The sequence below is a fragment of the Microtus oregoni genome, unplaced genomic scaffold (assembly GCF_018167655.1).
Source record: "Microtus oregoni isolate MIOR12 unplaced genomic scaffold, Mior012 000152F_ref0000281, whole genome shotgun sequence".
NCBI lineage: Eukaryota > Metazoa > Chordata > Mammalia > Rodentia > Cricetidae > Microtus > Microtus oregoni.
In genome coordinates, this window is record NW_024544803.1 from 517,094 (window position 1) to 531,984 (window position 14,891).

General features: G+C 40.4%; 1 protein-coding gene across 1 annotated transcript in view; it reads left to right on the forward strand.

Moving 5' to 3' along the window:
- Positions 1–14,891, forward strand: part of LOC121444993 (transmembrane protein 164-like) — a 115,783-nt gene that overhangs the window by 32,766 nt on the left and 68,126 nt on the right. The window contains exon 2 of the mRNA XM_041646960.1: positions 6,270–6,348. Coding sequence (XP_041502894.1) covers positions 6,270–6,348 — 79 coding nt within the window. The remainder of the gene's footprint in view (positions 1–6,269; positions 6,349–14,891) is intronic.

Consider the following 14,891-nt stretch of genomic DNA (forward strand, 5'->3'; position numbering starts at 1 on the left):
ATAGTCCATATTCCTGATGTTTTGTGTTTCCATAATATTAATGTTCCCTGAATGTATTGTGGCTTATTTAACTAGCTCTTGACTGATGGTTATCTAGGTTGTAGGCCATCCTCTTGTGACTCCTCTAACAGGCAGAACTTGATTCAAAGAAATTTGTGGTCTCAATTTGCTAGTTGAAGTCTGTGATTAGTTAGTGAAGATGAACTGTTCCAAAGCCAAAAGTTGCTGGAAGGAACAATGCCAAGAGCAATTGTACCTCTGGGCTGTATCCTTTCCCATTTAAAAGGATGTGGATTGCCAGACCTAATGGTACACACCTTTGATCCCAGCTCTCAGGAGGCAGAGGGAAGCAGATCTCTGTGATTTCAAAGCCAGCTTGGTCTACATAGTGAGTTTACAGTACAGCCATAGATATCCACAGAGAAACTGTCTCAAAAAACAAAAAATGAGGGAGGGTGGTAGGATACAGATTAAGTTTTGGAACATCCTGACATCAGATATGAACTATTTTATGATAAAATAATTTATTGTTATTTGTTCTTCTGTGTGGTGGTGGGGGGTATGTGTGTATGGGTGTGTATGTATGTGAGGGGGTGTCAGAGGGCAGTCTTCAGGAGTTGGTTCTGTTCTTGACCCATGGGATCTGAGGATTGAAATCTTGTCATCAGACTTGGACAGCAAGCATTTTTACCTGCCGAGCTATCTTGCCAGCCCTACACACAACTCCTTTAGTGATACCAAGTCTCCTGTAATATGGTATCGTCAGTTTCTCCAACACAAAGCATGTACCCTACCTGCATACAGTTATTCTTATCCCAACCTGTCCTTCTTTATCTCTTGGGAGCCTAAGGCTCACCTTTACTCTGTGTTTTGAGCCCTGTCCTCTGTCTAGTACTTTCTGCCCTTGCTGTTTGCACTTCTTTCGATCCACTTCCAGTCTATAAATGCATTTAGCCTTTTCCAGTCTTAACAGTTATGCCTCTGTATCGCCACTGCCTCTTAGCTAGAGCTTCCATCTCCCCATCATGTCTTCTTGAAAGAGGGTGGAGTCTGCAAAGTGGAGGGCATAAGGTGTTACTTTGGAGTGCTTGAAGAACCTGGTATGAGTTCTGTGCATTTCACAATTTCATCCAGCATATGTGTGTTTACACCCATTTTGGAACCTAGGTACACTTGTTTCATTTGCATCTCTTCTCACCTTCTCCAGCTCTCTTGCAGTTCAGATCCACATTCCACCTGACTTCGGAGTAGCTCTGCTAGCTAAGGCAAGTGCATCACCCAAGCAGTGAAGAGCCTGCAGTGAGGGGAGGGGGAGCAGCTGTCCCTTGAGAGGCCCGTGAGGACATCAGCGTCTTCACGGAGCTACTGAAGTTTTTTAGAATAAGAAAGTGTTGGGCTGTGATGAAAAATAGAGGGGATGGTGTTAATGATGACCAGAGGGACCCAGAATATAGAGGAGGACTTCAAAAAGTGAGAAATGAGACAGAGGAGGGGACGGACAGAGACATAGGGAAGTTAGAACTCCGGTTTTTCCTGATCACCCAGTGTCTTGGCCACCTTTTGGTGATTGTAGTAGAAACAAGGATGGAGGGTCCAGTGGGCTCCGTCTCCATAGCAAAAACTATGATCAGGTTTGTGAGATGGAAGGAAGCAAATTGTGGCCCTTGTTCTAGACACGGATTTGATAATTTTCCCATCTGATTTCCCTTTATGCTAAAAATCATCTTGACTTGGAAGTGAGGGAAAAAAAGTTAATGATCTGTTTTGCTCATAACCTTTGTGTTGTTTTTCACTTTGACTTGCATCAGCATAGGGAGGCTGTGGCTGTAGCCCCAGGGAGGGAGGCTGTGGCTGTCACCCCAGGGAGGGAGGCTGTGGCTGTCACCCCAGGGAGGGAGGCTGTGGCTGTCGCCCCAGGGAGGGAGGCTGTGGCTGTCGCCCCAGGGAGGGAGGCTGTGGCTGTAGCCCCAGGGAGGGAGGCTGTGGCTGTCACCCCAGGTAGGGAGGCTGTGGCTGTCACCCCAGGGAGGGAGGCTGTGGCTGTAGCCCCAGGGAGGGAGGCTGTGGCTGTAGCCCCAGGGAGGGAGGCTGTGGCTGTAGCCCCAGGGAGGGAGGCTGTGGCTTCACCCCAGGGAGGGAGGCTGTGGCTGTTGCCCCACGATGTTTGCTGTGGAAAAAAAGCCATTAAATTTTTCTTATCTGTCAAATGTGTCTAGCCATTTCCTCCTTTAACAACTGCATTGGAAATTTGCACTAATTAAATGTTACAATAATGCAGAAAACTTTATTTAACACATCACACAGTGCTTAATAGAAGTGCTTAGTAAGTATAATTTGCTATTAAGTGGTAAAGGCTGGATTTTCAGCTGCCATTTGGCTCCCTTCTTTTTTGTTGTAGTTGTGAGCTTTGGATTGGTTTTTGCTCCCTTATTCCTACTGTTAGTGTGATGGCTCTACAGCTCTCAGTTCTCTTGTCCCTTTCTCTCCGTTCTCTCACATTGCCACCGTTGTGTCTTCCCCCTGCCTATTCCTTGTGATTTGGCCTCTGTTCTTATTTCAGCTTTCTTTGTGGCATCATATTGTAGGGAACTCTCAAATGGGAGTGAGACACCCCTCATTGCATGCATTTGAATAGGTGGGAACAGGGTCTTGGGTACTCCAGATGAGGTCTGGTAAAGAGGCTCAGGAAACCTTCATTACAGGCAAAGATTAGCCACTCTGACATGTGTGAGAGTGACATCGGGCAGAGCAGACTATGAAGGTGGTAATCATTTGAACAGGAAGGGGCTGGGCCACATAAAATTGTAGAGAGACAAGTAGAGACATGTTCTAGTTCCATGACAGCACCCATCTTTGCTATCACTGTTACCACTCTGGTTGAGAACAGTGGCCTTCTGCATCAGCGCCTTCTGTGGGACAGGCTTTTGGAGGGGGTACTGAGCAGGGCAGAGTAGAGTTCTTCAGCCATAGATGTGTCTACCATAGATTCTGCATGCACAGATTCACTGACTGGATTGCATGTATTGGAAACACAAGTCTATGCTAAACAAGTTCAGACTTTTGTTGTTATTCCCTGCTCAGCACAGTATGAGGGCTCTCTTTTTTTCAGCATTGACATTTACATTAGGGATTATAAGTCATCTATATATAATTTAACAGGGATATCTAGCCTTTTGACATTGTGACATGAAATTGCCATTTACACATGTGTGTGTGGCCTGCGTTCATAGTTGTCTTGGGGCCATGTGACCAGGCCTGGTCTAAAATATCTAGGCAGGTACTAGAGAGGTGGCTCAGTGGTTAAGAGCATATGCCCTGTTCTTTCAGAGGACCCAGGTTCAGTTCCCAGGACCCACATTGGGCAGCTCACAGCCAATGTAACTTTGTTTCTAGAAGCCTGGTGCCCTCCTGGCCTCTTTGGCACTGCACGTATACACTCAGGCACACACATATACACCTAAAATAAATAAATGTATTATTAATTAAAGGGGTCTGGAGAGATAGTTAAGTGGCTACGAGCACTGTTTGCTCTTCCAGAGGACTCAGGTTCAATTCCCAGAACCCACATGGAGCTCAAACCACATATAACTCCAGTTCCAGGGGATCATATGACCTCTCTGACTTCTGTGGATACTGCATGCTCATGGCACACAGACATACATGCAGGCAAACCACCCATACACATGAAGTAAAAGGAAAATTAAAAAGTGGAATAGAATCCCCCTAACCCTAAAATGTCTAGGCAGATGTTTATATACAAGGGCTGAATTACTTTTTTGCTAGGGACTTGAACATCTTCAGATTTTGGAATGTGGTAGTGGGATCTTGGAATCAACCTCCCCCCGCACCCAAAAGAAACTGAGTAAAAACTGAATGTATACTGCCTGAGATTATCTATTTGAGGACAGCATGCATGCATTTGAATCCTGCCTCCACAATGAGATGTAAGTTATCTTACCTTTCTGGGCTCCAGTTTCTTATCTGAAAAACAGATAGTTGAGGCAGTATAGTTAATAGTTTACAAAATGTTTCTGTCATAGTAGTTCTTGTCTCTCATGAAGCACTATATAAATTATATATCTATCTTAGAACACCATAATTCTTTCCTTTTATTTGATCCCAAGAAATTGAGTGGAGTGGTTAGGTGACTTGCCCAAAGACATAGGCATGTTGAGTAACAGAGTCAAATCTCGAACACAGACATAGCAAGCTTGAATGGCGTATCTTAAAGCCAGTGTGCTCAGCCACCTACCAGGACATGCAGGTAGATGCTTTGCTTTCTCAGAGGGCTCTACAGGAGGCATGGGCAAATGGGTACAGGGTACAGGTGGGCAGCGGAATCACATGGCAATTCACAGTGACTGTTGGACACACAACCTTGATTTGGTTTTGTGTTCCATACTATGGGATAGTAGCCTGACTTCAGGCTCATTTTGGAGAGTGGTCAGTGTTAGGACTTTACCCAGAGAGTCAAACCATCCTGGGATTCCTTGTCTCGTTTTAGGTGACTTCATTGAAATAATTGTTACCCCTACCCTCCAACCCCTCATTTGCCTCTGTGCCTTAGGTTCCTTATCTATCAAAGGTGAGAGATTGAATAGCACTTTGTATAAAAATATTTGAAAAGCATAAATAATACCCCAAATTAAAACCACTATAATCATTCTTAACCATATCAATTAGATTCACATTGGAGTCTCTTAGGCTGCCATACCAGCCTTCTGCTAGTGATGCTGTGTGACAGATGGCATAACCAGCTGTGGCATGTTCTGCAGACTGGTTTGTAACCTTGTTTCCTTTTCTGGGTTTAGACATTCCTCTGTGACCATAAAGTAGTAGCTGTGTATAATCTCGGCCCCTGGGAAATTTTCCTTCAGTGTGGAATTCTGTAGTCAAGACCCATTGTCTGTGTCCAGGGTCGATAGTTGGCCCTGCTACCATTCTGGGAATGCTGCCAAGTCTTGGTTTCAGCTCCTGGCACAAGGCAACCTTGGGCTCATGTGCTTTAGTTCCTATAACTGTTTCCTCTCATTAGCACACAGACTTGATTCTGCGCTTACACTGAAGGGAACAGGGAAGCAGCTGACACCTTCTCTGGAATTCTTGTCTCGTGGGCTTGCCTTGGTGTCTGTGTGTATTGTGTGTGGGTGTGTGTAGGTATGCGCGCCAGGGCTTGAGACTTTGCCTTGAATGAACCACCTGGCAATTTTTTTTTCTCCAGAGTTAGTAGTCCAGCACTGAGTTTTATTTTATGTTGTCTTTTTTTTTTCATTTTGGTCTTTTAAAAATTAATTCTTTGAGGATTTCATACAGCATATCCTTATATTCTTTTTCATCCTCTCAGCAGTTCTGTTTCGAGAGAGATAGGAAATGGGTGAGAGAATGTTGGACGTGGGGAGGGCAAGGAAGGTCTTTCTGGAAAACTGTCAGAATTGGCCGCGCTCCTTAGTACTCACTCTAAAATAGGGTAAACCCTCAACAGACACCCAGGGATCCCATGGGGAAACGCATTATTCTTGGAGATGGACTTGACCACACCTAGGGTTTCTCTTTTTTTTCATTTGAATATGAGTTTCTTAAACCCTCCATTGAATGTTCTTTTCAAATGAGAAGTAAACTTTTAAATTCTCTGCCATCTGCTTTTCCAAGAGTGGAACTATAAGGTTGTTTCTTCAAATGTATTCTACAGAGTATTATTAGTATTTTAATTACATATATATATATATATATAGAGAGAGAGAGAGAGAGAGAGACAGAGACAGAGACAGACAGACGGGTTTTTTTGGTAGCCTTGACTGACCTAGAACTAGCTCTGTATACCAGGCTAGCCTTGATCTCACAGAGGTCCGTCTGCCTCTGCCTCCCGAGTGCTGGGATTAAAGCCGTGTGCCACCACTGCCTGGTAGAAATATGTTTTTCCTAAGGAAACACTTCAGAAAGCACCATACAAACCACTGAAGTTCGTTTTTCACCAGTGGTCTTCATGGTGCATCTCCGAGTGGATATGTTGCTACATGTGACATCCATTCAATTTGAATACACTTTTCCTGGTAGATAGTTTTCCTTGTGCCATTTCTGTAAAATACAGCTTGGAATATGCCAGATGAGATGAGAAAGTTCAATCATTTTATTCTTTTTTTTTGTATTGTGACAGGAGGTGAAAGGATGGAATGTCGCGATTGCCACCTTGTGGGTCCTGAAGGCTAAGGGTGTCTAGCAGAGTCTAATGCGCTGTCTGTTCTGAATGTCTCTCTGTCTTCTCCACACAGCTCCCCTTTGAACTGGAGATTTACTACATTCAGCATGTTATGCTCTATGTGGTCCCCATCTACCTGCTTTGGAAAGGAGGTAAGACCAGCATAGCACACGCCTCTGGACTCTCCACGCCTTTCCTTTCTCTCTGTCTGGAGGGGTTACATTCTTTTGGGTGCCTACTAAGATCTTGGGTGCTGCTTGGCTGAGTGTCTACAGCATGCTTAATGTCGGCCACCAGGCGCTGGGGCATGAAAGAGGCCTGTAAAGAGTCTGGGCACTGTTCAGAATCATCCCTAGTCTTTGAGCATGGTACCACTGACTGCCTGTCACAGAACCTCGGTGTTGGGTTCTTGGTGGTGGCCTGGGATGTGCATGGAACCCAGCACACTGTGTCATTCTTATGCTTCTGCCTCCCCCTGTGCCATTGTGCACCTCAGATTAGGAGAGAAAGAAGGTACTCCATCTTCTCAAGAAAGAGACTGCAATCTTGCTCTTTGAGTCCATCATCTCAGAACCAGAAAAGCTACGGAAAGGGGCTAAACATACACAGACTAAGAGATTATGGGATTGAAGACGTGCACAGAATAGGAGATTAGCAGATTGAAAGATGTGCACAGAAAAGGAGATTAGGGGATTGAAGATGTGCACAGAAAAGAAGACTATGAGATTCTAGTCTGTGCACAGAATAGATTATGGGATTGAAACTGCACAGAATAGGAGATTATGGGATTGAAGAATGCACAGAATAGGAGATTAAAGGATTTAAGATGTGCACAAAATGGGAAGAGATTATGGGATTGAAACCGTGCCCAGAATAGGAGATTATGGGATTGAAGACACGCACAGAATAGGAGATTGTGGGATTGAAGACTTCACAGAATAGGAAATTAAGTGATTGAAGATGTGCACAGGATAGGGTATTATGGGATTGAAGAAAGCATAGCATATGCGATTATGGGATTGAAGAAAGCATAGCATATGTGATTATGGGATTGAAGACTACAGAGAAGAGATTAGGGAATTGAAGAAGTGCACAGAGAATATTAAGAGACTGAAGCCATGCACAGAATAGGATATTATGGGATTGAAGACGTGCACAGAATAGGAGATTATGGGATTGAACACGTGCAGGGAATATATTATGGGATTGAAGACATGCAGAGATTAGGAGATAAAGGCTTAAAGACTGCAAATAATAGGAAATAATGGGATTGAAGATGTGCACAGAATAAAAGATTAGGGGATTGAAGACATGTAGAAAATAGGAAAGTATTATGGGATTGGAAATGTGCCCAGAATAAGAGATTATGGGATTCAAGACTGCACAGAATAGGAGTTTAGGAGATTGAAGGCATAATCTGTACAGAATAGGAGATTATTGGATAGAAGTACAAAGACTAGGAGATTATGGGATTGAAGAAATGCACAGAATAGGAGATTATGGAATTGAAGACGTGCACAGAATAGATTAGGAGATTGAAGACATGCACATAATAGGAGATTATGGGACTGATACATCCACAAAATAGAAGATCAGGGGATTGGAGAAGTGCACATAATAGGAGATTATGGGATTGAAGATGTGAACAGAATAGGAGATTATGGGATTAAAGACATGAAAAGAATAGATTAGGGGATTGAAGGCATGCACAGAATAAAAAATTATGGGATTGAAGGTGTTCACAGAATAAAAGATTATGGGATTTAAGATGTGCATAGAATAAAATATTATGGGAGTGAAGATGTGCACAGAATAGATTACAGTATTAAAGATGTGCACATAATAGGAGATTAGGGGATTGAAGACATGCATAGAAAAGGAGATTATGGGATTGAAGACTTGCACAGAATAGGAGATTATTGGATTGAAGACATACATAGAATAGATTAGGGAATTGAAGACGTACACAGAACAGGAGATTATAGGATTGAAGTCTTGCTTAGAATAGGAGATTAGGGGATTGAAGACGTACACAGAAGAGAAGATTATGGGATTGAAGACTTTCATAGAATAGGAGATTAGCGGATTGAAGATGTGCACAAATTAGATTAGGGGACTGAAGACATACAAATAATAGAAAATTATGGGCTTGAAGACTGCACAGAATAGGAGATTATATGATTGAAGAAGTGCACAGAATAGATTAGGAGATTGAAGATGTGCACAGAATAGGAGATTATGGGACTAAAGATGTGCACAGAAGAGATTATGGGATTGAAGGTGTTCACAGAAGAGAAGATTATGGGATTGAAGACATGAGAGGATAGTAGGTTAGGGGATTGAAGAGGTGCACAGAGTAGATTATGGGATTAAATATGTGCAGAGAATAGAGGTTTGAAGACATGCACAGAATAGATTATGGTCCTGAAATCATGCACAGAATAGATTAGGGGTTTGAAGACATGCACAGAATAAGAAATTAGGGGATTGAAGACATGCACAGAATAGGAGATTATGGGATTGAAGAGATGCACATAATCAGAGACTAGGTGATTGAAGGCATGAACATAATAAAATATTATGGGATTGAAGAAGTGGACAAAATAGGAGATTAGGGGATCAAAGATGTGCACAGCATAGATCAGAGGATTGAAGACATGCACAGAATAGGAGATTATGGGACTGATGTATTGAACAGAATAGGATATTAGGAGATTGAAGGCATGCTCAGACTATGAGATTAGGGGATTGAAGATGTGTGCATAATGGGAGAATATGGGATTGAAGATATGCACAGAATAAATATTATGGGACTGAAGACGTGCACAGAATAGGAGATTATGGGTTTGAAGTTGTGCTCAGAGTAGCAGTTTATCAGATTGAAGATGTACACACAATAGGAGATTTGGGGATTGAAAACGTGCACAAAATAGAAGATTAGGTGATTGAAGACATGCACAGAAGAGGAGATTAGGGGATTCAAGACATGTACGTAATAGATTATGGGAATTGAAGACATGCACAGAATAAATTATTATGAAATAGCAGACATGCACAGAATAAGAAATTAGGGGATTGAATATGTGCACAGAATAGATTACAGGATTGAAGGCATGCACAGAATATGAGATTATGGGATTGAAAACGTGCACAGAATAGTAGGTTAGGTGATTGAAGACATGAACAGGAGATTATGGTATTGAAGGCATACACAGAATGGATATTAAGGGATTGAAGACGTGCACACAATAGGAAATAAGGTGACTGAAGACTTTCACAGAATAGTAGGAGATTATGGGATTAAAGACACGCACATAATAGATTATGGGATTGAAGAATTGCACAGATTAGGAGATTAGGGGATTGAAGACAAACACAGATTAGATTAGGGGAATTAAGTCCTGCAAAGAATAGGAGATTATGGGCTTGAAGTCTGCAAAGAATAAGAGATTATGCGATTGCAGACGTGCACAGAATAGGAGATTAGGGGCTCGAAGAAGTGCACAAGATAAGAGGTTATGGGATTGAAGATGTGCACAGAATAGGAAATTATGGGATTAAAGGTGTTCACAGAAGAGCAGATTATGGGATTGAAGACATGCAAAGATAGGAGGTTAGGGAATTGAAGAGATACTCAGAATAGGAGATTAGGGCATTGAAGACGTGCACAAAATTGATTATGTGAATGAATATGTGCTCAGAATAGATTAGGGGTTTTAAGACATGACTAGAATAGGAGATTATGGGATTGAAGATGTGCACAGAATAGGAGATTAAAAGATTGAAAACATGCACAGAATAGGAGATTATGGGATTGATGTATTGAACAGAATATAAGATTGGAAGATTGTAGACGTGTACTATATTGGAGATTAGGGGATTGAAGACGTATACATAATAGGAGATTATGGGATTGAAGATGGGCACAGAATAAAATATTACAGGACTGAAGACATGCACATAATAGGAAATTAGAGGATTGAATATGTGTACAGTATAGATTAGAGGAGTGAAGATATGTACATAATAGGAGATTATGGGAATGAAAACATGCACAGAATAGGAGATTAGGGGATTAAAGACATACAAAGAATATATTATTGAAGATGTGCACAGAATATGAGGAGATTATGGGATTGAAATTGTGTACAGAATAGGAGAGTTGAAGATTGAAATGTGCAGCGAATAGGGAATTTAAGACGTGCAGAGAATAGGATATTATGGTATTGAAGACATATACAGAATAGGTGTTTAGTGAATTAAAGACTTGCACAAAATAGGAGATAATGGGATCAAAGATGTGCACAGAATATAAGTTTATGGGATTGAAGCTGTGCACAGAAGAGATTAGAGGATTGAAGACGTACACAGAATAGGAGATTATGGGATTAAAAATGTGAGCACCATATTAGATTAGAAAATTGAAGATGTGTGCATAATAGGACATAATGCGATTGGGACTGCACTGAATAGGAGATTATGGGATTGAAGACATACATAGAATAGGAGACTAGGGGATTGATGTTGTACACATATTAAAAGATTATGGGATTGAAGATGTGCACAGAGTAGGAGATGATGGGATTCAAGACATGCACAGTATAAGAAATTATGGGATTGAAAACGTGCACAGAAGAGAAGACTAAGGGATTGAAGGCATGAACAGAATAGAAGATTATAAAATTGAAGACTTTCACATATAGGAGATTATGGGATTGAAGATGTGGACAGAATAATAGATTAGGGGATTTAAGATGTGCACAGAATAGGAAAAGATTATGTGATTGAAAAGGCATATAAAATAGGAGATTAGGTAATTGAAGATGTGTACAAAATAGGAGATTATGGGTAGAGAATGCACAGAATAGGAGATTATGTAATTGAAGATTGCACAGATTAGATTAGGGGATATAAGGCATGAACAGAATAAAAGATTATGGGATTGAAGACATGCACAGAATAGGAGATTAGCAGATCTAAGATGTGCACAAAATATGAGATTATGGGATTGTGAACATGCACAGAATAGGAGATAATGAGATTGAAGACGTGCACAGAATAGATTAGGGGATTGAAGACATGCACAGATTGGATTAGAGGACTGAAGACGTGCAAAGAATATGAGATAACGGGTTTAAGACAGCACAGAATTGGACATTAAGCGATTGAAGATGTGAACATGAGAAGGGATTAGGGGATTGAAGACTTGCACAAAATAGATTTTGGGATTGACGACATGCACAGAGTAGGAGATTGTGGAATTGAAGGAATTCACAGAAGAGATTATGGGATTGAAGACCTGCAAGGATAGGCTATTAGGGGGTTGAAGAGGTGCACAAAATAGATTAGAGGAGTGAAGACGTGCACAGAATAGGAGATGATGGGATTGAAGACATGTACAGAATAGGAAATTGGGGGATTGAAGATGTTCACAGAATAGATTAGATGATTGAAAATGTGCATAGATCATGAGGAAATTATGGGATTGAAAACATGCACAGTTTAGGAGATTATAAGATTGAAGTCCTGCACAGAATAAGAGATTATGGGATTGAAGACATGCAAAGAATAGGAGATTAGGAGATTGAAGACATGCACACAATAGGAGATTATGTGATTGAAGTCATGCACACAAAAAAGGATATTCTGGGATTGGAGATATGCACAGAATACAAGATTGTTGGATTGAAGATGTCAACAGAATAGGAGGTTATGGGATTGAAGGTGTGCTCAGAATAGCAGATTATGTAATTGAAGATGTACTCACAATAGATCAGGGGATTTAAAACATGCACAACAGGCGATTATGGGATTGGAGTTGGCACAGAATAGGAAATTAGGAGATTGAAGGCATGTTCAGAATAGGTGGTTATTGGATTGGAAATGCACAGAATAAGAAATTATGGGATTCAAGACATGCACAGAATAGGAGATTATGGAATTCAAGACGTGCACAGAATAGAGTATGTGATTGAATATGCACAGACTAGGAGATTTTAGGATTGAAGACATGCACAGATTAAGAGATTAGGGTATTTAAGATGTGCACAGAATAGTAGGAGATTATGTGATTGAAAACATGAATAGAATATGAGATTAGGTAATTGAAGACATGTACATCATAGGAGATTATGGGTTGAGAGTGCACAGAATAGGATATTTTGGGATTGAAGACGTGCACATAATAGGAGATTATGTGATTGAAGACATGCACAGAATTGGAGATTAGGGTATTGAATGTGTGTAAGAATTAAAGATTATGGGATTGAGGAATTGCACAGAATTGAATATTATGGGACTGAAGACGTGCACAGAATATATTAGAGTATTGGAGATGTGCACAGAATAGGAGATTATGGGATTGGAGATGTGCACAGAATAGGAGGAGATAATGTGATTGAAAACGAGCACAGAATAGGAGATTAGGTTATGGGATAAAAGACGTACACAGTATAGAGGATTAGCAGATATAAGATGCACACAGAATAAGATATTATGGGATTAAAGGCATGCACAGAATAGTACATTATGGTATTGAAGACAGGCACAGAATAGAAGATTATGGGCTTGAAAATTGCACAGAATAGAAAATTATGGGATTGAATAAGGAACAGAATAGGAAATTGGGAGATTGAAGACGTGCCCAGAATAGGAGATTAGGGGATTGAAGACATGCACAAAACATAAGATTATGAGATCGAAGATATGCACAGAGTAGGAGATTATGGGATCAAAGATGTGCATAGAATAAGAGGTTATTGGATTGGAGACATGCATAGAATAGATTATTGGATGGAAGTCGTGCACAGAATAAGAGATTATTGGATTGAAGACGTGCACAGAATAAGAGTTTATTGGATTGAAGATGTGCATGGAATAGGAGATTAGGGGACTGAAGACTTGCACAGAATAGGAGATTATGAGATCAAAGATGTGCACAGAGTAGGAGATTATGGGATTAAAGACGTGGGCAGAATAGATTATTGGATTGAAGACGTACACAGAATAGGAGGAGATTATGGGATTGAAAACGTGAACATCACCTTTTGTTAGGAAATTGAAGATGTGTACATAATAGGACACAATGGGATTGGGACTGCACAGAGTAGGAGATCATGATATTGAAAACACCACAGAATAGGAGAGTTTTGATTGAAGACATGCACAGAATAGAAGATTAAGGTATTGAAGACATGCACATAATAGGAGGTTATTGGATTGAAACTGCACCGAATAGGTGATTATGGCATTGAAAACATGCACATAATAGGAGATGAGAAGATTAAAGACATGCACAGAATACAAGATTATTGGATTGAAGGCATGCACAAAGTAGCAGATTATGGGATTGAAGTCGTGCAAAGAATAGGAAATTAGAGGATTAAAAGCATGCACACAATAGGAGGTTAGGAGAATGAAGACATGCACACACTAAGAAATCATTGGATTGAACTTGCATAGAATAAGTGATTAGGGGATTGAAGATGTGCACATAATAGGAGTTTATGAGATCGAAGACATGTACAGTGTAGGAGATAATGGGATTGAAAAGGTGCACAGAATAGGAGATCTTTGGATTGAGGACATGCACAGAATAGTAGATTTTGGGGTTGAAGAAGTGCACAGAATAGGAGATTAGGGGATTTAAGTTATGTACAGAATAGGAGATTAGGGGATTGATGTCTTGGAAAGAATAGGAGATTATGGGATTGAAGACATGTACAGAATAGGTTTTAAGGGAATTAGAGAATTTCACAGAGTATGGGATTATGTAATAGAAGTCATACACAGAATACAAGATTATGGGATTGAAGCTGTGCACAGTAGAAGAGATTAGGGGTTTGAAGATGGGCACAGAATAGGAGATTATGGGATTGAAAATGTGAACCACATATTATATTAGTTAATTGAATATGTGTACATAATAGGATGAAATGGGACTGCTACTGAACAGAATAGAAGATCATGGTATTGAAGATGTGCACAGAATATGAGATTATGGGATTTAAGTTATGCACAGAATAAGAAATTAGGGAATGGAAAGTGTGCACAGAATAGGAAATTCTTGGATTGAACACATGCACAGAATAAAAATTGGGATTGAAATCTTGCACAGAATAGGGGATTAGGAAAATAAAATATTATGGGATTAAAGACATGCACATCATAGCAGATTATGGGATTGAAGATGTGTACAGAATACATGATTCTGAGATTGAAGACATGCACAGAATACAAAATTAGGGGATTGAAAGCTTGCACAGAATAGGAGTTTAGGAGAATGAAGACATGCAAAGAATAGGAGGCGATTATGGGATTGAAAATGTACACAGAATAGGAGGTTAAGAAAATGAAGACATGCACATAATAGAAAATATGTGGTTCAAGACATGCACAGAATAAATTAGGGGATTGAAGGAGTGCACACAATGAAAGATTATGGGATTGAAGATGGGCAGAGAACAGGAGATTATGGGATTGAAGATGTGCATAGATTAGGAGATAATTATGTGGTTGAAGTGAGCACAGTTAGGAAATTATGGGATCGAAGACATTCACATAATAGGAGGAGATTATGGGATTGAAGACATGCACAGAATAGGAGATTATGGGATTGAAGACATGCACATAGTAGGAGCATATGAGATTCAAACTGAACAGAATAGATTGTGAGATTTAAAAGGTACACAGAATA